General features: G+C 45.4%; 1 protein-coding gene across 2 annotated transcripts in view; it reads left to right on the top strand.

Annotated features, from left to right (window-relative positions):
- MCPH1 (microcephalin 1) overlaps window positions 1-23,654 on the top strand; it is a 1,086,437-nt gene that overhangs the window by 65,684 nt on the left and 997,099 nt on the right. For both annotated transcript variants that reach the window (XM_069235811.1, XM_069235810.1), the window contains exon 7: window positions 12,934-13,032. In XM_069235811.1, the coding sequence (XP_069091912.1) occupies window positions 12,934-13,032 (99 nt within the window). The remainder of the gene's footprint in view (window positions 1-12,933; window positions 13,033-23,654) is intronic.

Raw genomic sequence — 23,654 nt, 5'->3', positions numbered from 1 at the left:
TAAACATAAATAAGCAATTAGTAAGAAAAGAAGAATTCCATAATTGAATACATCCAGTGCATGATGATACGGTGCAAAATATACAAACTGTAATGACCAATACAAATGTATAGCAGCATTGCAACATTTGTAGCACCATAGACCTGTGTGCCCTCACAGAGTTTTAAAAAGGATCCCATTTGCAAATGGCATCCTTTTCAAGTAAAAGTTGTAAAAACCTAAAAGCAGTTCTGTGTTGACCAATATTACAACAATACTTTTTTAAAAGAGGTAGTAGCCACAGGTTCCTGTATCATGCATAAAATTTGTAAAAGAACGTCCCATGGATCATACATTGGCCAGATGTTTTGTCACATGTGCAGGTGACAGCTTCCAGATTATGAATATAACCCAAGGGTAAATAATGCAAGTATGAGACCTGAATCGAAACAATAAAGAGCACTCCCATCGACGGTGAACGCTCCACATTTATGCGGTGGTACAATCAGATGTGTACAGGTCAAGATACTTAAAAACAGTTGCCTGATCCACCAGTGATTCAGCCTCCTGAATTCCCTCGAGGTTATAAAAAGCGTTAGCCACACACATTCTTTTAATGTTAACACATATTACAGGGTCCGTAAAAAGCTGTTCCATCCCAGTGTTGCTGAATACAGCCATCACATAAGCAATTCATTGAATCTGTAGACATTTGTCTAAAGAAAGTCAGTAATGATCTCTCTTGTTAGAAGAGCCTCATCGTTTTTCCATATAGAGAGCCATAATAACACGGCCTGAACCTTAATCATATCTTCAATAAAAAGGAGCCTGAGTCCCTTGTGACTAAATACGAGGTAGACTGGAGAGAAGATAAAACTTTATGAAGAAATCTATTCTCTTCACCTAGAATGGCATCGGAGTTGGAAACCCCTCCACGCCTCAGCCCCGTACATGGCTATTGGAATACATTGAGATCTATAGATTTACTATAGGGAAGTAAGGCAGCCTCCCCCCTTGGGTTGTGAAAGACTGCAAAGAGACCCATTAGCCATGGACATTTTAGTGGAGGGATACCTGCTTGCAAAACCATTCTTATAGCTTTGGGGGCAAAGAATAGTCTGAATTGTCACACTTGTAGGGTGTGATGGTTTGTAGTTGTGTTGATATGACATTGGCAGCAATGAGTGGGTCACACTGCAGTGGCCTTCTGATGAGGGCCCTGGAACATATTGTGTTTTTCATGAATTAAGCACTGCTTGATCTCCTATTCTCAGATGCAGAGTGTTATGGTGTCAGATCTCATTTGGGTGTCCCAGAGTTACGCTGAGTCTAAAGGGTGAATGCTGCGTCTGACATTGCATTGGAATCTATTCCTCTGCAGTGATGTCGTCCTTGTCTCTGTCCCATGTCCTGTGCCTCCTCCTGTAATTCTTTACATAATGTATGTGGGCAGCTGTGGCAAGATATACAGCGTCCTTGGGTGATACGTAGACGGACTGTCCAGGGTTCAGGATAGCCTTAGTGTAATCAGTGTAGGCCCTGGATTAGTCTTAGTTATCTTGGCGGTCCTAATAAGAGCACCTGCACCAGTAGTCTGTAACCAAAGCACACCGAAATATATCTCCTACCCATATTTGACCTTTAAAGCTGTAATTCTGTGACGACTTGTAATTAGAAAAGTCATAGGACATGACCCGTGCTGTCAGGTACCACCAATCCTTTAAAACAATCCACACAATATCCAGATGTAGTGCTTTCAGTGCATATAGAGGTCTGCCACCCTTTAGTAAGACTGACATAAATTATGACTGTAATAATACAGCCTGCTAGCATTGTGGATGACTTTTATATTGTCCATCCCTGCAGCTTTAAGATTGGACACTGCAAAGCACTTTGAATTGTAGTAGTACAACAACAGCTTATATCACGGATGGCCCTTTATTCAGAGCATCCCATTGGATGTATGTCCTCTTTCTCTTTAGCCCTAACCAAGATTATAAAGAATGGCTGCCACTAACTTCTGGACAAGCATAGCGCTTGGATAATGGTTCTGAATTTAGACACAAACCCCACGCCAGTCTAAAAAAATAAAAATAAAAAGGCTCAAGGGGGAAATGCAAAGTCAGCCGCAGCGGCTGACTAATGGAAATTATTATTTACTCTGTCACTGCTTTCCTACCATCAAACCATGTTGCGACCCAATAAAGCACAAGAGCACTGCTTTAGTCACTCATGCACATTCCACAGAGGCTTCACTGTTACTACAAAATTATTCCTGCCAGTCACTCCTTTATGGTTTGACAGTGCGCATTGGTTTTTCTCAAGCTGTGTGAAAAACCATACAAATGCATTTACAATTACTGTTATCTAAGGGTAGTGATGAGACGAGCATGATTCCTTGTCGGCTGTGTTGTGGATCCCGGTGGCAAACGAGATGACATAGTGACTACCCTCATTGATTTTATTTAGCAATTTACTGCGTTTTAACCATTGGATCTGTAGGACATGACTCGCCAAGTGAAGGTTTACAATGTTGGAGAAGGTGAAGTTTTACTCTCGAGTTATGAATGGTAATTGCGGCATATGTTTTGTGCTCAATGGGTTGTTGCACTCTTTATTTCGCTCTCAATTGACATCTGGTAACTGTTTGAATTAGGATATTTATCCCGGATAGCTCCTCCAGCAGGAAGTACTCTGCCATTAGAGTGTGAATGTCCTATCATTGTTAGGAAGAGGAGGTTCTAGTTTTTGTGCATTAAGTTGTTTTGCAGATGAGCAGGGCTTCTTTGTATTTTGGAGGAGTTTTATCCAAGCTTAAGTAACCAAGTGTTTCTAAGTTGTGGTTCCCATGGCATTGGTTGGCCACATTAATGGTAAAATATAGCATTACAAAATTTTTGAAGCTCGCTCCAAGGTGGGCCATAGAACTAGAACAAGCATTTGCAGTGCAGTAGGTCTTGCATTTACTTGAATTAGAGATATTGGCATTGTACAATCGTAACTGGACTTTTCTTGCCTCAGAAATTGGTCCACCTTGCCCCATAATCCCGTCTTTTCCTGCCATATAATTCCAGTGGACCTTTATATATCTAAAGCACTTGAATTTACCATCTTACTCTATCTGCAGCAAAAAATGAACATTTTGCCATTTTGCATTGTAATTTAAATCTGCTAATAGAATACCACTTTCACCACCCCACCATCCGAGTTGCTGGCTGGTTAACACAATTCCCCAAAAAAAGACACACAACAGTCACTGAGGAGGAATAAAGTACAAGGGTCACCTAAACATATCAAGAGTGTTCAAACAGGCATAGTGTAATAAGGATGTTAAGTTGGCTTGAATCGTTGTCATAATTGTAATAAAGAGAGATTATAAAAACATATACAATTATCATATAAACCTTTATCAGAAATAAACTTTTTGCAATAGCCTATAATGCTGAAAACAGCCCCAAGAGGGCACCATAACAAAAATATAATTTATAAGAAACATGGTCATGTAACCATATTGTTAGCCCTTAGAGGGCATAACCCCATAAAAAACAGGATAAAGTAATGCAGTGTAATCATATACTTACCTCTAGCGGGGCACATTTGGAGCTAGCAGGCCTACTGCAATGATATTACAAACAAGGCTTTTAAAACAAAACTTCTTCCAGCTGTAAAACACACAATGCTCAGAACAGCCCCTAGAGAACACCACAAATAAAAATAGCATTTGGAAAAACATGGTCAGGTAACCATGCAGTCAGCCCTTAGAGAGCATAACCACATGAAAAAAAGAATGGGATAAAGTAATGCAGTGTAACTACATAATTAGCCCCTAGAGTGCTTCGTGCATTACACATTTTCAAGGCTAGCAGGCCTACTGGAATGATATTACAAACAAGGCCCATAAAACATAACTTCTCCCAGCTGTAAAACAAAAGTTCCAGCCATGAGAGAGAGCTTAAAAAGATAATGAATGGTGGAAGATGTTATTATTTTGGAGTCCCCACTAACCTAGTGTGGGGACCTAGAGATGATGTAGACAGAGCAAATTGTGGTCAATGTTTTGAAGGTGGTCCCGTTGTTCTTAGGACCACCACAGGCTGAGTTAAGAGCAAAAATGTTCTGTAAAAGTAATGCCTTGCAAAGCATTATGGGGCACATTTCTGTGCCACAAATATTTTAGTATGTTGATATGACTGTAATGCTTAGAACAACCCCTAGAGGACACCGCAATGAAAATAGTATTTGTAGGAAACATGGTCCTGTAACTATATAGAGGGCATAACCACACAAAAAGAAAATGGCATTAAACAATGCAGTGTAACCATATATTTAGCCCTGAAGGGCATAGTGCATTACACATTTTCAGGAGTAGTGGACCTATAGCAATGAAGTATATCAGCAATCGTGCCCGAATCCATGTAACAGGGTCAGTCTGCAAGGCAAGACAAAAACAGCCTCAAGATGGGACAAGAGTAAAGCATTTACCAATCACAGCAAGTGAGTTTTGAAAGGCAAGCCCAAGATAGAATGAAAGTGATGTGCGTGAGATAAGGGTGGCTAAAAGCCCACAATACTTACAACAGGTCGAAGCGTTTGTGTGCTCAACCTAAAGGGAACTTCAGCATAGAAGCGATCAAAGGTACAATAGCAGGACTGCTATAACAGAAACCATTGACATAGAAGACTGGCCCGGAACAGCAAGTTCGAGGCATGTGTGGCTGTAGATACACATGCTTAGCATAATCCTGCCATCTAGTGTTGGGCTCGAATGTGTGTAAGTTGTTTTTCTTCTAAGAAAGTCTTTTGAATTCCAAGGTAGTGTGACTCCTCCTCTTGCTGGTAATGTGCATGAGCATCGGCTCCATTGTTAGATTGTTTTCTTCCGCCATGGGGTTTGGATGTGTGCTCTTCTGCTCCAGTTCAACACCGTTGTCATATACTTTTCTAGCTATATACCTACTTTCCGTCAGTATTGTTTTCAATCGCGGTCATTTCTATCTCTCTTCTTTACTTCGACGTGTCAACTTAATCAGGGCGGCTTGCATTGACAGCGACCCTTCGGGCAAACTTTCACCCTGGGCACTCTTTCCACACTATGTCCACTGGTGATGGAAAGAAGCCTTTTTAATGTTGTCCTTATTATCACACCAGATGCCCTCGCACTGACCTTCACCAGATGTGTAATCTGTGCCTCTTCCCCTGAACACAAGCCAGCTGCGAGCCTGCTGGTCCTTTAGGTCAAAGAAGTCTCTTCGTGTCTGTCGGGGCTCAACGTTGTAAGACATCTTGAAGGAGCGTCGATGAAACACCAGATTTCTTTGGACCCGCGGACGTCCAGGAAGAACTACAGACACAAATGCCGTGGTGCAGATGAATGGACCTTCTCTGACAAAAGCTCTGGCTCCAAGATCGAGATACAAGATCTCTCTTCAGTTCAACTAGCCGTGAGTACTATGCCCCCCACATTAACCCCCCCATCCATCGACCCCAGCAGACTACCACAAATGGTCAACAGCTCATTCTTGATACGCAGTTCCACACCATGTGATAAAAGGTGGCATCCCGTTCCCCACATTGTGGGCATACATTTGAAGTATGGGGGAACATGCATTTAAGGCACTGAGGGAATAAGTACACTTGGTGGAGATAGTTAAATGGAGTGAAGCAAACTCTGGGATTGCAGGAAACCTTCTTTATGTGTTGAAGCGCCATGGGCCATGATTTTTGGAGTAGTGGGGTAGGTAGGACTGCATCCCATTGGGCCCTCATTGATGTCTGGCCAGTGTCAGCGAATTTGATAAAGGTCTGGTATAATAGGGATATAGCTTTTGTAGGACCCAGACCCAACAATAGTGTGTGGAGGATAGGCGATGTTAGAGATTCTGCTCCACCCCTCTGCCAAGTGTTGCATATAAGCTGTCTTTTGGCATAATACATTAAGAACCGTCCCCGACCAATGTTGTAGGTGTAAGTAATGTAATTGTATGTGATTAGAGAACCGTCTCTAAAGACGTCTCCCACAGTTGTTAGTCCCGTTGCGGTTCATGGTGTCAGTTCAGGGGGAGTGTAGAAGTCTCTTGCACCCCGAATGCTAAAAGTTGGGATCCTGGTGGAGTGGGGTGGTATAGTGCTCCTATTGCGTATGAACCTGTGCCAACAGGCACAAGCAGTGCCCAGTAGGTTGGTGCTGTGTTGCGGAGGGCATGTGTGATCTGTCAACCATTTCAAGTTGTCGGTTGGGCTCAGTCTATCTATTACCATTGTTCTCTCAGCTGTGCAGGAGTTTTGTAACCAGTGAAGCAGCTAATGCAGCTGCATAGTGCAGCTCAAAGTTTGGCATACCCAGACCTCCTGTCTCGAGTGAATAATGAGTAGTAATTAGGGCAACCCGACACTGGTCATTCCCCCCATAATAGCTCTAATATCAGACTTTGCACTGAGTGGACGAATGATCTGGGCAGCACTAACGAAAGTGCAATTAACATCTTGGTGATCAGTACGTGTCTCAAAGGTGATAGTGGTAAGGAACACCATAAAGGCAATGATCCCCGAATCTGGCAAACTGCTCGGTCCAGGTAGCCCTGTCTGAGATCTGCAGCGGTATGATAAATTTGTATACCAAGATATTTGAAACATGGCTCCATGGGAAAACGATATAACGGGAGAACGGTCCAAAGTTGCTCTGGGATAGGAGTCAAGGAGAATTGGAAGGACTTCATCCAATTCACCCGCAGACCAGATACTTTCCCAAAAGCATCAGTAATTGTTTGACACTTGGTAGGGAGGACCTGCATCTGCGCAGATATATCAGTGTCATCAGCATAAAGAGATACAATATGAAATGTATCCAGATCTAGGATTCTAAATTGCTGCGTGCAAAGGCGCAGTTATGAAGCTAAGGGCTCGATTGTTATTGCAAATAGCAGCAGTGTGAGAAGACAGCCTTGTCTAGTGCCGTGGCAAATGGGGAAGAAGTCTGATATAATGCTCCCTGTTTTCACTCAGGCTATGGGGTTGCACAGTATGCTTATACAGGACAGGAACCCCAGACCAAAACCCACACTATCTAGGTAGGTCTATCCAGGAGTATCAAAGGCCTTTTCTGTATCTAAGGATCCCACAACTCTTTCATGGTCCCCACTTGGAGCCCCACCCAGGAGACGTAGGAGGTGTCTAATATTTAAAAAGGTATTGTGTCCTGGGATGAAGCCCGATTGATCCTCGTGGATCAGCTGACTAATCAACAGAAGCAACCTGTTGGCAAGCACTTTGCCCAGAAGTTTACAGTCTAAATTGAGTAGTGACAGAGGTCTGTAAGAGCACATGTCCTCAGGGTCACAAACCGGTTTGGGCAAAACCACTATGAGCGCTTTGCGTTGGGAGTCCGAGAGATGGCCCTGGTTTTTTGCTTCATGCAACACTTCCAGAAATGGTTGAGTAAGATGAGCAAGGAATGCAGAGTAGGACTCTGGTGGCAGCCCGTCGAGCCCGGTGTTTTGTTTCAGGCAATGTAGTCCATATCTGCTCTATACCAATGGGCTCATCAAGGTCCTGTCTCTGGAGAGGGGTGATTTGAGTCGCAGGGGGGGTTGTCCAAGAAACAGACCAGTTGCTCAGGAGAGGGCTCGGGGCCTGTGGCATAGAGCTTATGGTAATAATCCCAGAGGGCGTCATTAGTAGAGGTTTGGGTGTTAACAATGATACCAGAATCTAATTTGATGGCACATATGGGTGTGTGGTGTTGCTCCCTGCAGATCAACCATGTGAGCAGTGCCAGTGGGATCCCCTTCCGTGTGGAGTCTGGAGATGTGATAATGGTAGTCATATCTGCGCAAGTGTGAGTCCACTTCCCTCTGCCGGATGCAGAGATCGCGGAGTGTGTCAGGGCATGAGATGCCGTGTGCAACATCCTGTTCTAATGTACGCAGATCAGCCTCTGATGAGGTCAGTTCAACGGGTCAAGGCGCATCGAACTCCCCCTGAAGCCGAGAGGCAGTGGACCCGCACGACTGCTTTGTGGGCGTCCCACTCCGTGGTCCGCCATGCAGTTGTTGCCTTATTTAATTCAAAGTATTGAGATAAGCAGTCTTCCAGCTCTTGAAGGAATGGGGCATTAGTTAGTTTCAGGTTGTAGACGCCACATTTAGATGCTCATGCGTGGTCTGCCCCATTGCAGTGTTACCTGCAGCTGGCAGTGGTCAGACAGTGTCCTGGCCAAATATTCTGCTCGCACATCTTCCTGGGTCAGGTGAGCAGGCCCCAAGATCAGGTCTATTCTAGTACATAGGCCATGTACTGGGGGAATAAAAGGAGTATTCCTATTCCTGGGGGTTCCTTAGGCACCATATATCATGCAGGCCTCTGGTGGCCATTCAAGAGCAGAGCCCCTGGTTTGTAACTCTGGTTGCACTCAGAAGTGGTGGGTGGTATCTGTCTAGGGCTATGTCGGGCACACAGTTAAAGTTGCCTCCCCATAGACAAGTGGTAGTAGGATCGTCGAAGAGTGTAGGTGTGAGAGATGCCAGGAATTGTCTGTGTCCCGATTTAGGTGCTTAGATGCCAGCTATCGCCAGTGGTATGCTGTCCAGCAAGCCTTCCATGATTACGTAGCAACCCTTTTTATCTATGGTGAGGTGCTTCATGATGAATGGGGTGCCAGTAGTCATCCAGATAATACTCCCTGGCAAATGGCAAAGTGGTGCCATATGCTTGCCCTCTCCATCTTGCTTTGAGTCTTTGTAATTCCCTGTCTGTAAGGTGTGTTTCCTGCAGTATCGCTGTGTGCGCTTGGTGACGTCTCAGGAATGTTTAAATCAGGTGACATTTGGTGTGTCGCCATGCCCCTCACATTACACGTTAACACGATTTAGTGCATAGCAATCTTGTGATGTGGGTAGTTCTGACATTTTATATACCTGAAACATGTGTCTGGTGACTGACATGCTGCATCAATAAAGAACATTGATGTCTGAGAGCTCCCATCCCCCTTATACTCCCAACCTTCAAATTCACACTGTCTGTTGCAGTAACCATAAGAACACATAGAATACCTTAATAACAACAGTGAGTGTTAAAAAGCAGAGTGTACTCGGTCGTTCCAGCCCAGAGCAAGAACAGTCTTACCCACGCCGAACCTCCAGAGATCACGGGCTCTGTTCATCTGCCGTATGGATACCGGGGTCCCAGGGTCCTGGTGTGTCCCGTATTGGAAATTTAGCTGACAAGGTCGCAGTTCAAATCATGATCCTGAGAGTGTGAGACGGAGTCAGAGGTTGTCTGCCATGCGTGGTGTTACCTCAGGCCTTTTGTGGAGTTTATGGTCGTGTCACTGGAGCAACCCATGGATGAGTCAGTGTCCAAGGTGGGCTCCTCTCGGAGGACAGCAAAAGAATTCAACGTGAGTTGGGATGCTTCAAGTGCCTTAGCCTGTTCTTCCGCTGCTTGTGCCTTAGTTGGGCCCATCTTGGTGCCAGTTCTCCGCTTGCGTCGAGGTCAGGGGGGTCAGCCACCCCTCCAACATGCGTTCCTCTTGAGACGTCGCGCTAGTCCTTTAGCATGCAGCCACGTACATACATCTTCTGGAGTTGAGAAGATGTGGGTTTTCTCCTTGTCCTCCACCCTCAGACATGCTGGAAATAATAGTGCATATTTAATGCTGTGCTCGCTGAGATGTGGATGACCTTGACATATGAATTTCCTTTACGTTGTACTTCCATCGTGATATGCTGTGATTATGGCGTTTTCTAATAACCATGGGCCGTTAGCTCTGAAGCACTGAAGGATTAAGTTGCGATCTTGATAGTTGAGGAGATGGGCTATTAATGATCGAGGGGGGGGAGGTTCCAGGTGGTGTTGGCGGTGGCGGTGGCGGTGGCGGTGGCGGTGGTGGCGGTGGTGGTGGCGGCGGCGGCCTGCCTGGGATCCTGTGAACCCATTCTGTTGAGAAGAAGGTAGGGACTCTGTTCGCAAGCACTGTTTCCTTCAATCACTGTTTGAGAAAAAGTTCAGCATTTTGGTCGTACGTTCTGATAACCCTAGGAAGCAAACATTATTTCATCTTGAGCGCCCCTCTGCATCTTCTGCCCTGCGATGGAGGAGAGGACACTTCTGCGCCAGTTGTGACACCTGGGCCTGCATTTCCTGATCCATTGGTTGCATAGTTGTTAGGGAGGACTCTGTTTCGTCTACTCTGTCGGCCACTTTACGATGATCTGCTTGGAGGAGGTTGACTTAATGTGATACTGAACCAATTTTGGTCTCCAGGGTAGTTTTAGTATCCAAGATGGCATGCAGTATCTTCTCGAACTGGATGGAGTGTGCATGAAGAATAGCGTTCATCTGTTGAGGAGTGACGGTGCCGTCTGTGGATGCCGTGGAAAAATAAGGCAGAATCTTATCTTAGGGCAGGGAGGATTTCACAGCTTTAGGTTTCACCATTGTGAGGCCTGCCAGGCGTAACTGATTCCGAGATGGACAGGCATGTCAGAGCGTGACGAAACTGAGCACTGCAACCTTAGAGGTGCACTCCTGTTAGCGTCACTCAGTTAAGGTGGGTCGAGTTACATTGTAGGTGTCCGTTATCAGCTGGGAATGCCTCCTGGGGTCAGAGCCTTTTGTGGGAGGGTTGTCACATTGGTGGCTTCTGGAGGTCATATGCTCAGTCTGAAGTGATCGTGACAGCTTGGAGCAGAGACAGTGCCTCAACGTCTTGTCTCTCCCTGAGGTGACTGTGTCCTGGAGTCAGGGCCCCCTCCCGTATGTCAACTGGGCACGGATTGCCCACAATATGCTATTTCGATGTATAGGTGTGTTTAGTGTGCAATATCCTCCCATCTGCGTGGGCAATACATAGTAATCTGAGACAAACCAGCACTCTGACAATGTCTTGCCAGCAGTCTAGTTTTAAGCGATTGCTTTGCACTAGTAAGTCTATCTATGCAATAGGGCTGGAGTTCAAGTCTCTGGGGAGGGGGCCCACAGTCACAAGGCAGCCCCCCGGTGACCCGGTGGAGGCAGGCTAATTATGGTGCTCAATCAGAGAGTGGGTTCCTGTAAGGCATATAGCTACCACATGGGATGGGGCTCAGCTCTGGACCCGGATGCATCTCAGCAGTCTGCGCTTGCTCCTCCCGCCGTGTCACCTCAGAGGCTGCAGAGTCTAGTCAGGAGCCCCATGTTTATCAACAGGCAGTCTGTGTTGATTTCAGATCGCCCGATCTGGGTTGCGGGCGTGAGCAGCCAGGCCCTCCTGCAGGCACCCCTCTCTCTGACTGTGCACCCCGCTGCCCTCAATTGAAGCTGCCTGGGGGTCCAGATGGGGCGATTACTGTGGATTATCATTGGTTTGAAGGAGAGCTGGATTTTAGGCGTCTGCTCCTATCGCCATCTTGGCCATTCCCCCTTTTAGTGGGAAATTGAAACTAAATGTCAGTCTATTGTAGATGTGAATTGTATGCATGTACATCTGATCCACTGTTTGTTTGTTTGTACCTGCCATGCACAGACAATATGTAATATGTTACCTAAAGTTTAGTACTGCTAACCTAACACTTTACTGCTAACATGTTTGGGCAGTGCGTTCCATTCCTTCTCTGGAACTATCTTGAATTAGATTCATAAGCCTCATGGTATGAGTGAGGAGGGCTGTTCTTTAGTGGCAGGGGAGTTTGTGCTGAGCACTCTGACCTGACCCTAACTGCAACAAATCATGTCAGAAATGTGATCAAATTTAGAAGCTAAGTTTTGAAGACCCTTCCTCCTTTCCTAACTTGTACTAATGTACTTATACTTCTCTCGAACTAAGTCAGATATCATGTTTGTATTAAGTGCATAAAACTGTTCTGGCCTCTCATGTTCAGGACATCTGGTCACCCTGAACACATCCTGTTCAATTACATGATGTCAAATCTTCTGGAGGACCCTGAGCCTCTCAGGAGAGTGTGAAGTGTAGGGTTGTGGTTTTCGAGGGATGCAGGGGCACCATTTTACATACTGACAAAGCACAGTGGTAGACCGGTTTCCTGCTGTTCGCCTATGCTAAGGAGGATGGAGTTGCTCCTGGTTTGTGGCTGTGGGGTTAGCAAAATTTGATTGTTAAAGAATGCATATGAATGTATTATTGTGAAGTGACTGCTCTCATTTGTCTGAAACCGCTGTAAGAATTTTGCATTCAATGTGCGTCCATGTCTGGGATGAGGGAGTGGAAAGATTTTGTCCATCATTTTGGGGGCTATGGAGAGCACAACTGTTATCTGCCTCCCAACATTGCATTGCCTCCAGTTCTGTATCTCCCACTCTGCCCCATACCCTTGTTTATACTATTCCCTTATTCTAAACCTTACTTTGCTTCTTACTTTTGCTTTTGCCTCGTGCACTCCCTCTCAGTACAACTCACCTGGGCTCCTGTGATCTTTCCCTTGCCCTCTTGACACAGCATTTCTGATGAAGTTTTCCTCCCTGCTTTTGACTCTGAGCCTTGACATTGCAGTATGTTCACTTTCCAGCCGTACATTTTTCTTTCCAGCACCCCAACCCCCACTAAAACCAGGTCTAAAACTTTTCTATCCACTATACACCTTCCATACAACGCTCAACACCAGCCCTTCAAGCCTTGACTTCTTCAATAGGTCCCTATTTGTCTCACCATCATTCTTATTACAGTTCCCACTCTATCCTCAATTTTTTGGGTTTTGTCCATTCCTGTTCAAACACGTTTGGGGCTAAGGTGTATTGACTGAGAGATGCATGGAAAATATACCATACTAGACTCTCTAATCCATTAATAGCACAGTTTGCAGTAATATTCATGTAGCATTCTGGAACATGATGTGTTTGGGTATTTGACCTTGAGATCATGAGGAGGCTGTAGTTTTTTTTAATTTCCTTCTGAAACCTTTTCCATTATATTTACATATGCAATGAATATTACTTAAAATGAAAATTAATTCTGTCTTTTAGCTTCACAAATGTCTCAGCCATCTATTCAAAGTTCAGGGCCAGCATTCATACCATCTCTTGGAGATACACCTTCTGCTTCAGCTGATCATTCTTTTCCAGGTAAGCAAAGTCTTCTCTTACTCATAGTTTAATACTGAATTAAGATAAAAAGACAAGAAATAGTTAGTTTTTACTTGTTGCCTTTGCTAACTAACACAAAGATGTTTTAATGTTAATGAAAAATCTGTTTTAAAATCAACGTTAAATATATTTATCTGATGTGATGCCATGTAAGTCTGCAAAAGATTGTTGGCGCTTCTGAATGAAAGCTATTGTCTCACATTACACTACTTGCTCTGTGCCCTTTAATGTTCCCACTTCTCCACTGACCTCCATCTCCTCCTCTTTCTCTGTCTCCACATCCTACTCTCTATTGCTTTTCTCCCGTTGGTCTCCATTTTCCTCCTCTTTAACTACTTTACTTCCCTTCCCTCAACCTTTTTCCCTGCACTCCTACCCATCCACGGATCTTTCTATCTTTCTGTCTCACTTGACCATCCACTTCCTCAACTGTCTCTCCTCGCTGAACCATCCTTGATCTCTTTCTCTCATGACCATAACCGCGCTCTTTGTCTACGGCCCGTCTTTCCCAGAATTCATTGCCACACTGTCTATAGACTCCAAACACTACATCTTCCTGGGCTACCTCAACTTCCTCTCCGACGATCCCAGAGACGCAAACTCCTCCAACCTTCTAGAAAGCATTAGTAATATCGGACTCGCACAACTAGTCACCAACCCCCACACACAGCGCTTTGTCTTGTAGGAACTGGATGACAATCTGTTCAGAGGGCAACATTTTGTGCTTCTGGTTGTCCGACCTGGGTGGTGGTAAATCCAATCCTAATGTGCAGATCGCAGGGAGAATCTGAATGTGAGCACCTTATGGTCAGACAGGGAGATCATTCTCTGTAACTCTTTTAGAATTCAGAAATACAGTTGGTGCTGACAGCTCACCTCCCTCAGGTGCTGGGGACGCATGAATTTCTACTTAGAGAACTCTTCTGCCAAGCCCTATGCTTACAACTTACATCAATACGGTATTAGTTGAAAAAATAGATTAGTTCATTGTAACCTATTTTATCTAAAAAAAAATCCAGGGGCAACCATTGATGCCAGTGATGTAAACATTGTTATTGACATGACTTTTTCAGGCTGTGGGCATTATGAGGCTTTACAAAGAAGAAGCTGGTCTGTTGACAGCAGAGAGCATGGCTCAGGAGGATGCTCTCTACTGGCTTAGAATATTGTTTCAGTAGTGGATCATTTTTCAAATGTGAATATTCTATTTTTACAGACGAGATTAGTGGGTAGAAAGGCTTAGAGATTAATAGGTTTCCTGCTCCAAGAACACACAGTAACAGATGCCTTGCTGCAAGACCTACCTAAAGAATTGAGTACAGGAAGATGCAGTGTTGATCCATGTAGTTCAGTGCGGTGTAAGCCTATCCTCCATTTGCATTATGCACGTAGATCTGAGCAGGTCAGACATCTACAATCCTAGTTGTACAAAACTGTGCTTGGATTTAATCTTTCCTAGTCAAGGAAACCTTGTTAGCTTGCCAGTGCTTCCTTCTATCATGTCTCAAGAAGGGGCCAGATTGCTTCTTTCTGGCCTGATCATCATCCCAAGCGTTTTTTTATCTCAAAAGGATTATTTTAGGTTAAATAGGCGGGGAGAGGTTTGGGTGTGCCACACATTACTACCTGACATGGGAATGTCTTGTTGTCAGACATCTGTTAGGCTGTGGCCAAGTACCTTTAGACAGCATTACTGTACGGACTTCGATTTGTAGGGAGATGCGGCAATCGGTCAAACTGTTGTGAAAGATCACTTTCCTTAGAGATATTTTCTTCCATCTTGTTGACTTTTCATGACTGCCTATATCTGATAGAGACATCTATCCTCAGATTCCTTACTTTAGAATCCTCCCTAGGCGCGAGCCTGGATCTGAAAACTTTTTACCCCATAGCTCGTCAGAAAAGGGCACCGCACGATTCCACATCAACGCCGTCTACCTGATTTGACATCAGCGGAGTCTATAGAACCCCTCATGGACAGGCCAGAATCAGTTCCTTCTTTTCCGCTCATGCAACCCAGATCTGGTGGGCCGTTGGCAGCCTGCCTTGACATTTTCGTCATCTGGAACAGTGTGCTTTTTCCATGTCTTTGGGGGTTCAAATCCTGTGGGTCCTGTAGATGGCAAAAGTCAGCTATGGACCCCCACTGGATTTGTATGTGGTGTCTAGTAGAGTATTATGATGCCGAAGAGTGCGACTCCTGTCGTCAACTTTGGCCGAAGGTTCTGCAGGAGTATCGAATGAAGCTTCTGGTGGCGCAGATGTTGGAGCCGTCCCTGTCGACCAAGGTCTCCTTCTCGAAATGATGTCCGTTCATGGGGCGATACAAGGAGTCATTCCCGTGAGTGTCATTCTCCATTAATGTCAAGAGGTAGGTCTCATTCCAAGCTGTCGAAGTCACAAATGTTGCCAACTTTACCGCATATGACCTCCCACCATTCCTCAGTTGAGTAAACGAGGTGGGAGTCTACCCTGTGTCTCCCTTCCTTTCCAGGGAATGGGGTGACTTGACCAGATGTGTGAATATTAATCTTCCCTTCATGCTGTCAGCATCAGGTGACAAAGCGGTTACAGCGTTGATGTATAGCCCTTCGGGGTTTCCACCTTTGGCACTGGTATTCAATCATCTAACTCCGGTGACTCCGCTGGTGGCGCCGATCAAAGTCAAATCCCTTTCTCTGTCTGAAGTGGAAATCGACATTGAGGAATCTCCTTCTCGACTCTGGTCGATGTCTGGAACCATGCCAATCATGCCTGTTATCCCTGATCTTCCTCCACAAAAGTACCCTCATGTTCACCCTACTGAGTGAGATGGTGAAGAGAGAGTAGAGGAATTGGAACCTCATAGAGAGAACAGCTGGTTAACTGAGCTAGCTGCAGCTAGTGGCTTGAATTCTTCTCTAGCCTCAGGCCTTCTTTTCCCCTCTGGACTTTCTACGGAGGCGAGCTCCTCTTTTGCAGACATGCTAAAAAGGGTTGTGGTAGTGTTGGATCTGACTCTTCCTTTAGTGGAATTAGCTTCAGATCCCCTAATTGATGTCCTCCATGAAAGCCAAACAGGGGTTGAACCAGTGCTTCCTTAAAGCAAAGACCTACATGATGTTGTGTTAGGGTCTTGGGTTAAGCATGATATAGGGGCCCCAGTTGACTGTGGTATATCCCACAAACAGCGACCTGCCCCTGGTGATCCAGCTTGTCTAATAAGACAACCTACTCATTGAAGTTTGCAGGCTGCTTTGGCCTCCCATGATACTGAGTCGCTCCCACATGTCCCATCTGATAGATGTCCAAGACTCCTGAGGGCCCCCACTGAATCACTACTGGAAGATGGGGACCCCCAAGAAATTTGTACAGTTTAAATTTCAAACATTAAAACAGTAATTCGCAAAAAATACACAAACAAGTACACAGTAAACAAATCCTCAAATTACTAAAGATATTATTATTTTATATTGGAAAAAAATATGCAAAAATCAAACTTTTATTAGGAAGGGTGGTGCTGCATCTCGGCGAGTAACTTTTCAATGTTTGGTTTTATTTCAGAAAGTTGAATTCTCAGGTCAGATTCTACATTTCCCAAGCAATTTATTTATTTATTTTTTAGGAACATAAGAAGAGAAAGCTTATTCATATAATACATACACATATGTGCAACATTTTAGAAGAAGAAAGTGGGATGCTTGTGATATGTAAATCTTGTGACTTGTCAATGTTGAGTTTTTCATTTCTTGTTCTTGAAACCTAAAAGAAGTAGAACTAGACTTTGGTGTTAAAGCAGTAGTTTGCAGAGCTGGATGACTTTTAGGCCTGGGTTTGGATACTCTGGTTAATATAGTTCCGTACTGCCTGGAAGCTTGATTAGGTTCACAAGGAATCTGAAGCCCTGTTTCCTTCTATAAACCCTCTAGGAAGCCATATTTTTTTCTACATCGTCTCTATTTAAGGTGTGAGATATTCCAGGCCAGTTGTAATGATCTGCTTTCTTCAGTCGTTGATAGATCACTATAAATTTCATGGCAGGTTGGATCATGACCCCTCAAGTGGCCCAGTTCCACTATTGGCAGTGCTGCAACCATGCATCCCCTCTGTCACACTCAAGGGACATATCATTAAGCAGCGAATATGTGGGCGGGTTGGAAGCTGCTGCTGCTGCATGTACCTCAAATATGTTGTGTCAGTGGAGAATGCCTTTGACATTTAGCACTCACACTCTCTGCAAGCCTTCAACAATGTCAGCACTGATCACATAACACACTGTGTAAGTACCTGTATGTTATCTCTGTACATGCTCTGGTGTACTGGACTGTGTATAAAACTCAAAACTAAAACATCAGAGCAGTTGGTCTCTGCAGAGTGAGGAGTTAGGACATCTCTAATTTCTTCTTCAGTCATAGATCTGCTCTGTGTGTAGCATACTTAAAGAAAAAAGGCAACAATCTAAAGAGGACTCTCAAGCCTGCCTATTTAATGAGAAGTTTAATCAGTCTTTGCATCCCACAATTTAAGAATATAGGGGGTCATTATGACCCCGGCGGTCGGAGCTAATGTAGCTGTAGTACCGCCAACAGGCTGATGGTACTTACCACCACATTATGATATTGGTGGGTTGGCTGAAGCCAATCCGCCAATGTACCACTCCAACCGCTATGGTGGTAGCAGCCGCCAGGCTGGAGATAGCAATCTCCAGCCCGGCGCCTGACATCGTGCCGCCGGCAGTATCATGACCCTGCCTACCGCCCTGGTTTCCGTGACGTTCATAGCCCCACGAAAACTATGGCGACAGGCCCTATCAGTGACAGGGACAGGGAAAACACTCCCCAGACACCCCCAAACCCCTTTACATCCATGCTCCCCCATACACACACTCATACACACACTCATCCACACATACAAACACGCATGCATTCATTCTGGTAGACACGCATTCCAATTTCCATTCATACACGCACTCACACACATTCATACACGCACTCACACACATTCATACATGCACTCACACACATTCATACACGCACTCACACACATCTATACACACACACAATCAACACTAAACAAACACTCGCATCCACGCGCACACACACACACATATATGCTCACACACCCCCACAAAGCCCCCCCCCCCCCCCACCCCCTCTCGTGTCAGAAACCCAGCTTACCTGGATCCAGGGGGTCTTCCGGCAGGGGATGGGACGGGGGCGCTGCTACCGCCAGCAGAACACCGCCTGACTACTTTTCAGCAAATATAATTTTTGCAACAATATTGTTCATAGACGCCCAGAGCCGTTTGACCTGGTAAGGTGAAACTACTCGTTAAAAGTTCTATAGAAAACTCGTTTGTCAAACCAGCACATCAGGCCACTCACCGTGATATGTGAGAGGTCACTGCGTCTTTAGTTTTGAATGAGAGTTAAGAACCCAGTAAAGATTTTTTTGTTTTTTTGTTTTTGTCCTCGTACACCTCGAGTCCTAAGAACTCCGTACTGCAATGTTCTCACCCTCTCGTTGCAGGAATGACCTGTGTCAGGGGAAAGGGGGATGAGGGGGGGAGGGATCCAGTCTCTCTCACTCAGCCTTCCCTCGAAAGACCCAAATGGTTGGAGAATGGGAAAGGTGTTTAATCATTGGACTAAGATTTCCATCTCTCTCCTATACCTCTGCTTAACTAGTCTTCCCAATTCCCACCCCTCCTCCCCACTTCATTAAAAGGGCCCATAATGGCTCCTTTTTCTGCTTTGAGACTCCAACTGCTATGTCCATTTTGGCAGTGCAGAGCAAGGCATTGAGCCAATCAATATACTCTGGAGGAGACCCTGCCATCCATTTCCGTCATATCTGCCTTCTTGCCAAAAGTATTGAGTAAAAAAATCAGACTCTTCCCACTCTCTGCCTAACCCACCAGACCCCTGGGATTGCCCAAAGATAATCAAAGGGAGACTCACCGAAATCTCACGCCTCACCGTACTCGAAAGCTTTTTACACACTTCTCCCCAAAACGAATAGACAGCTGGGCAATCCATAAACAAATTAACATCTGTTTTGCACATGCAATTGCTTCTCCTTTCTTTATTCTGGTAAGCTGCGCTGGGGAGATATACGCTCTGTGTATCGAATAGAGATTATTTTTTCTTAGCGAGGCGGGTTTTACTACCTCAGAGTGATCATTGATGCTTTCCACCACTTCTGTACCTGTTCTCAAGGCATAATCTCTCCCCATAAATTTCCAGGAAGCTTAAACTCACCATCCAATAAGTTGAGTATTTCCCAATACCAAGCAGACACCTTCTTCGGGCCAACTGACTCACTAAGGAAGCTGTCTTCCAAGGGATTCATCGCTCTCAAGCCCGCATGAGTGTTCCGAGATCAACCGTTCAACTGCATACATTTTAGTCTCTACTCCTGTTCTACAGTTCAACCCTTCCCACGAAAGTAAACAACCTCCTTCAAATAAGTCCCCCCACAACTCCAAGCCAGCCCTTCTAATGGGTAGAGCAAGCACATCATTTAAACATTCTGGTGTACCCGGAGAGTCCCAAGTAGGGGCATCGTGGCTGTAGTACGTAAGACTTATTGCTGACCTCAACTGAAACCAGCTCCTTGGCTTGTCCCGTAATACCTTCAGTTTTACTTTTGAAAAAAAAAGTATTTTGGATCTCCAAATTTGTATCTGATCAACATGTATCAAAATGATTCACTACCCCGCTCAACCTATTCACCAATATTTTTGCATATAACATATAATCTGAATTTAACAATGATATATGCCTATAAGATTGACATTTAACTGGATTTTTATCTGGCTTCAAAATCAACAAGACAATTGACTCATTCCATGAAGTTGAAATAGGTGAACCATTCCCGAAAATCCCTGTAAACAGTTCTACCAGAGCTGGAACTATCACTTCCACTAGAATTTTGTATAGCTCCACTGGAATACCATCAGGGCCAGCTGCTTTCCCTCCTTATTGCCCTTTAGAGCTGCTCTAATTTCCCCTGGAGAAATTGGTTTGCTCAGGCGGCACTGCTCCTCCTGTGTAAGTTCAGGAGCTATAGCTTGTCCTAACCAGCCTCGTATCTCCTCCTCTCCAACCTGTAGCTCTTCTGCATAGAGCAGTGAAATGCGTCTGAAAGGCGCTTTTTATAATCTCACTATTTTAAGTCTTTTCCCTCGTCTGAGCATGCTCAATTTCTTTAATATAATTGTAGGAAGTTGTCTCTGTATATACTATTTCAAAGTAAGAAATAGTGTGCACAGAGTCCAAGGGTTTACCTTAGAGGTAAGATAGTGGCAAAAGTAGATAATTCTAATGCTCTTTTTTGTGGTAGTGTGGTCGAGCAGCAGGCTTATCAGAGAGTCGTGTTAAGCATTTGTTGTACACACACAGGCAATAAATGAGGAACACACACTCAAAGACTTACTCCAGGCCAATAGGTTTTTATATTGAAAAATATATTTTCCTAGTTTATTTTAAGAACCACAGGTTCAAGATTTACAGTTAATACTTTAAATGTAAGTAACTTCACTTATATACTTTAGGAACTTTGAATGAAAACAATATCATGTACAGTCTTTGTAAAAATGGCAATAAGCTATTTTCAAAGTGGACACAGTGCAAAAATCAACAGTTCCTGGGGGAGGTAAGTAAAGGTTAGTTTTGAAGGTAAGTAAAACACTTTCAAGTCTCAAGTTTGGGGCATAGGCAGGTGGGGGTTCAAGGCAACCCCAAAGTTACCACAACAGCAGCTCAGGGCCGGTCAGGTGCAGAGGTCAAAGAGGTGCCCAAAAACACATAGCGCCTATGGGGAACAGGGATGCTCCGGTTCCAGTCTGCCAGTAGGTAATTACTTGCGTCCTCGGTGGGCAGACCAGGGGGGTTTTGTAGAGCACCTTGGTGGGACACGAGAAGGCACACAAAGTACACCCTCTAGCGGCACAGGGGCAGCCGGGTGCAGTGAGGAAAGCAGGTGTCCGGTTTTAGATTGAAAACAATGGAGGGACCCGGGGGTCACTCTAGCATTGCAGGCAGGCACAGGGGGGGCTTCCTGGGACTGCCACCACCTGGGCTAGGCAGAGGGTCGCCTGGAGGTCGCTCTTGCACTGAAGTTTGGTTCCTTCAGGGCCTGGGGGCTGCGGGTGCGGTGTTGGTTCCAGGCGTCGGGTCCCTTGTTACAGACAGTCACAGTCAGGGGGAGCCTCTGGATTCTCTCTGCAGGCGTCGCTGTGGGGGCTCAGGGGGGTTGTCTCTGGTTACTCACGGGCTCTCAGTCGCCGGGGAGTCCTCCCTGAGGTGTTGGTTTTCTGCAGGTCGAGCCGGGGGCGTCAGGTGCAGAGTGTAAAGTCTCACGCTTCCAGCGGGAAACGTGAAGTCTTTGGAAGTTGCTTCTTTGTTGCAAAGAAGTTGCAGGTTTTGAACAGGGCCGCTGTTCACTGGATTTTCTTGGACCTGTGGTCTAGGGCAGTCCTCTGAGGCTTCAGAGGTCGCTGGTTCCTGTCGGATGCGTCGCTGGACCAGGTTTTCGAAGTTGGAGACCGGCCTGTAGGACTGGGGCCAAATCAATTGTCGTCTTCCTCCTTCTCTGCAGGCTTGTAGGTCAGCAGTCCTTCTTCTTTCTTCAGGTTGCAGGAATCTGGTTTCCTGGGATCTGGGGAGCCCCTAAATACTGAATTTAGGGGTGTGTTTAGGTCTGGGAGGGAAGTAGCCAGTGGCTACTGTCCTTGAGGGTGGCTACACCCTCTTTTGTGCCTCCTTCCTGTGGGGAGGGGGGCACATCCCTAATCCTATTGGGGAAATCCTCTAAACCCAAGATGGAGGATTTCTCAAGGCTGGGGTCACCTCAGCTCAGGACACCTTAAAGGCTGTCCTGACTGGTGGGTGACTCCTCCTTGTTTTTCTGATTATCTCCTCCAGCCTTGCAACCAAAAGTGGGGGCAGTGGCCGGAGGGGCGGGCATCTTCACTAGCTGGGATGCCCTGGGGCGCTGTAACAAAAGGGGTGAGTCTTTGAGGCTCACCGCTAGGTGTTACAGTTCTGCAGGGGGAGGTGAGAAGCACCTACACCCAGTACAGGCTTTGTTCCTGGCCACAGAGTTACAAAGGCACTCTCCCCATGTGGCCAGCAACATGTGTGGTGTGTGGCAGGCTTTCAGGAACTGGTCAGCCTACCCTAGAAGTCGGGTATGTTTTCAGGGGGCATCTCTAAGATGCCCTCTGGGTGTATTTTACAATAAATCGCACTCTGGCATCAGTGTGAATTTATTGTGCTGAGAAGTTTGATACCAAACTTCCCAGTTTTCAGTGTAGGCATTATGGAACTGTGGAGTTCGTGTTTGACAAACTCCCAGACCAGATACTCTTATGGCTAACCTGCACTTACAATGTCTAAGGTTTTGCTTAGACACTGTAGGGGCATAGTGCTCATGCACATATGCCTTCCCATGTGGTATAGTGCACCCTGCCTTAGGGCTGTAAGGCCTGCTAGAGGGGTGACTTACCTATGCCACAGGCAGTGTGAGGTTGGCATGGCACTCTGAGGGGAGTGCCATGTCGACTTAGTCATTTTCTCCCCACCAGTACACACAAGCTGTGAAGCAGTGTGCATGTGCTGAGTGAGGGGACCCTAGGGTGGCATAAGACAGGCTGCAGGCCTTAGAGACCCTCCCTGCAATCAGGCCCTTGGTACCAGGGATACCAGTTACAAGGGACTTACCTGAGTGCCAGGGTTGTGCGAATTGTGGAGACAAAGGTACAGTTTAGGGAAAGAACACTGGTGCTGGGGCCTGGTTAGCAGGGTACCAGCACACTTTCAAATCATAACTTAGCATCAGCAAAGGCAAAAAGTTTGGGGGTAACCATGCCAAGGAGGCATTTCCTTACAGTAATCCCTCCCCAGGTCTTTTTTTAATCTTCCAGGCTAACACCTTTCCTGCGCTTTCTCCTTATTCAAAAAGGGCCAACTTATTCACCTCAATTCTCTTTATAATTCTGTTCTGCAATACCCCTTCAAGCTGTTGCTTCAACTCACTGAGTTTTCCAAACACGACCTCCTTCTCAATATAATTTATTAATTGATTCCCACAGCTTGCCATTTCTGCTTCTGAGTGGCCTATTTCATTTCTATACTACTTGTTCCTATAGCTAGCTAAACTCATTATTTTCCCCCGTATAACTGCCTTAAACGTATCCCATACCACATGGCCCAGAGCTGACCCTGAGTTAATTGTAAAGAATTCCTCTGTCTGTGCGTAATTGGAGTACCACCACGTGTTCTGATAGCAACGTACGGTCTAGTGTCCATCTCCTACTGCCTACTTCTAATGTTAATCTTATTTTTAATACTGCTGCCGCATGATCGGATAGGTGGGCTGGCGCGTAAGCTATGTCTTCTACAGAGTCACACACCACTAAATCTAACAAGAAATAGTCTACCCGTGTGGCATGACCATAGTTTTTTGTTACTATAAGACAACCCATTTCCTCCCCGCCTCCATATATCACATAGCCCAAATTCCTTCATCATCCCCCTCAAATAAGAACCCAGTAAAGATTACTGAAGGTATCCGACATGGCTGCCCCCTTTCCCTATGGTTTTCCCACTTTAAAGAAC

This window comes from Pleurodeles waltl, chromosome 5, assembly GCF_031143425.1.
Source record: "Pleurodeles waltl isolate 20211129_DDA chromosome 5, aPleWal1.hap1.20221129, whole genome shotgun sequence".
Taxonomy (NCBI): Eukaryota; Metazoa; Chordata; class Amphibia; order Caudata; family Salamandridae; genus Pleurodeles; species Pleurodeles waltl.
The sequence above is the reverse complement of the archived record's forward strand: the minus strand, read 5'-3'. Positions and strand labels throughout refer to the sequence as shown.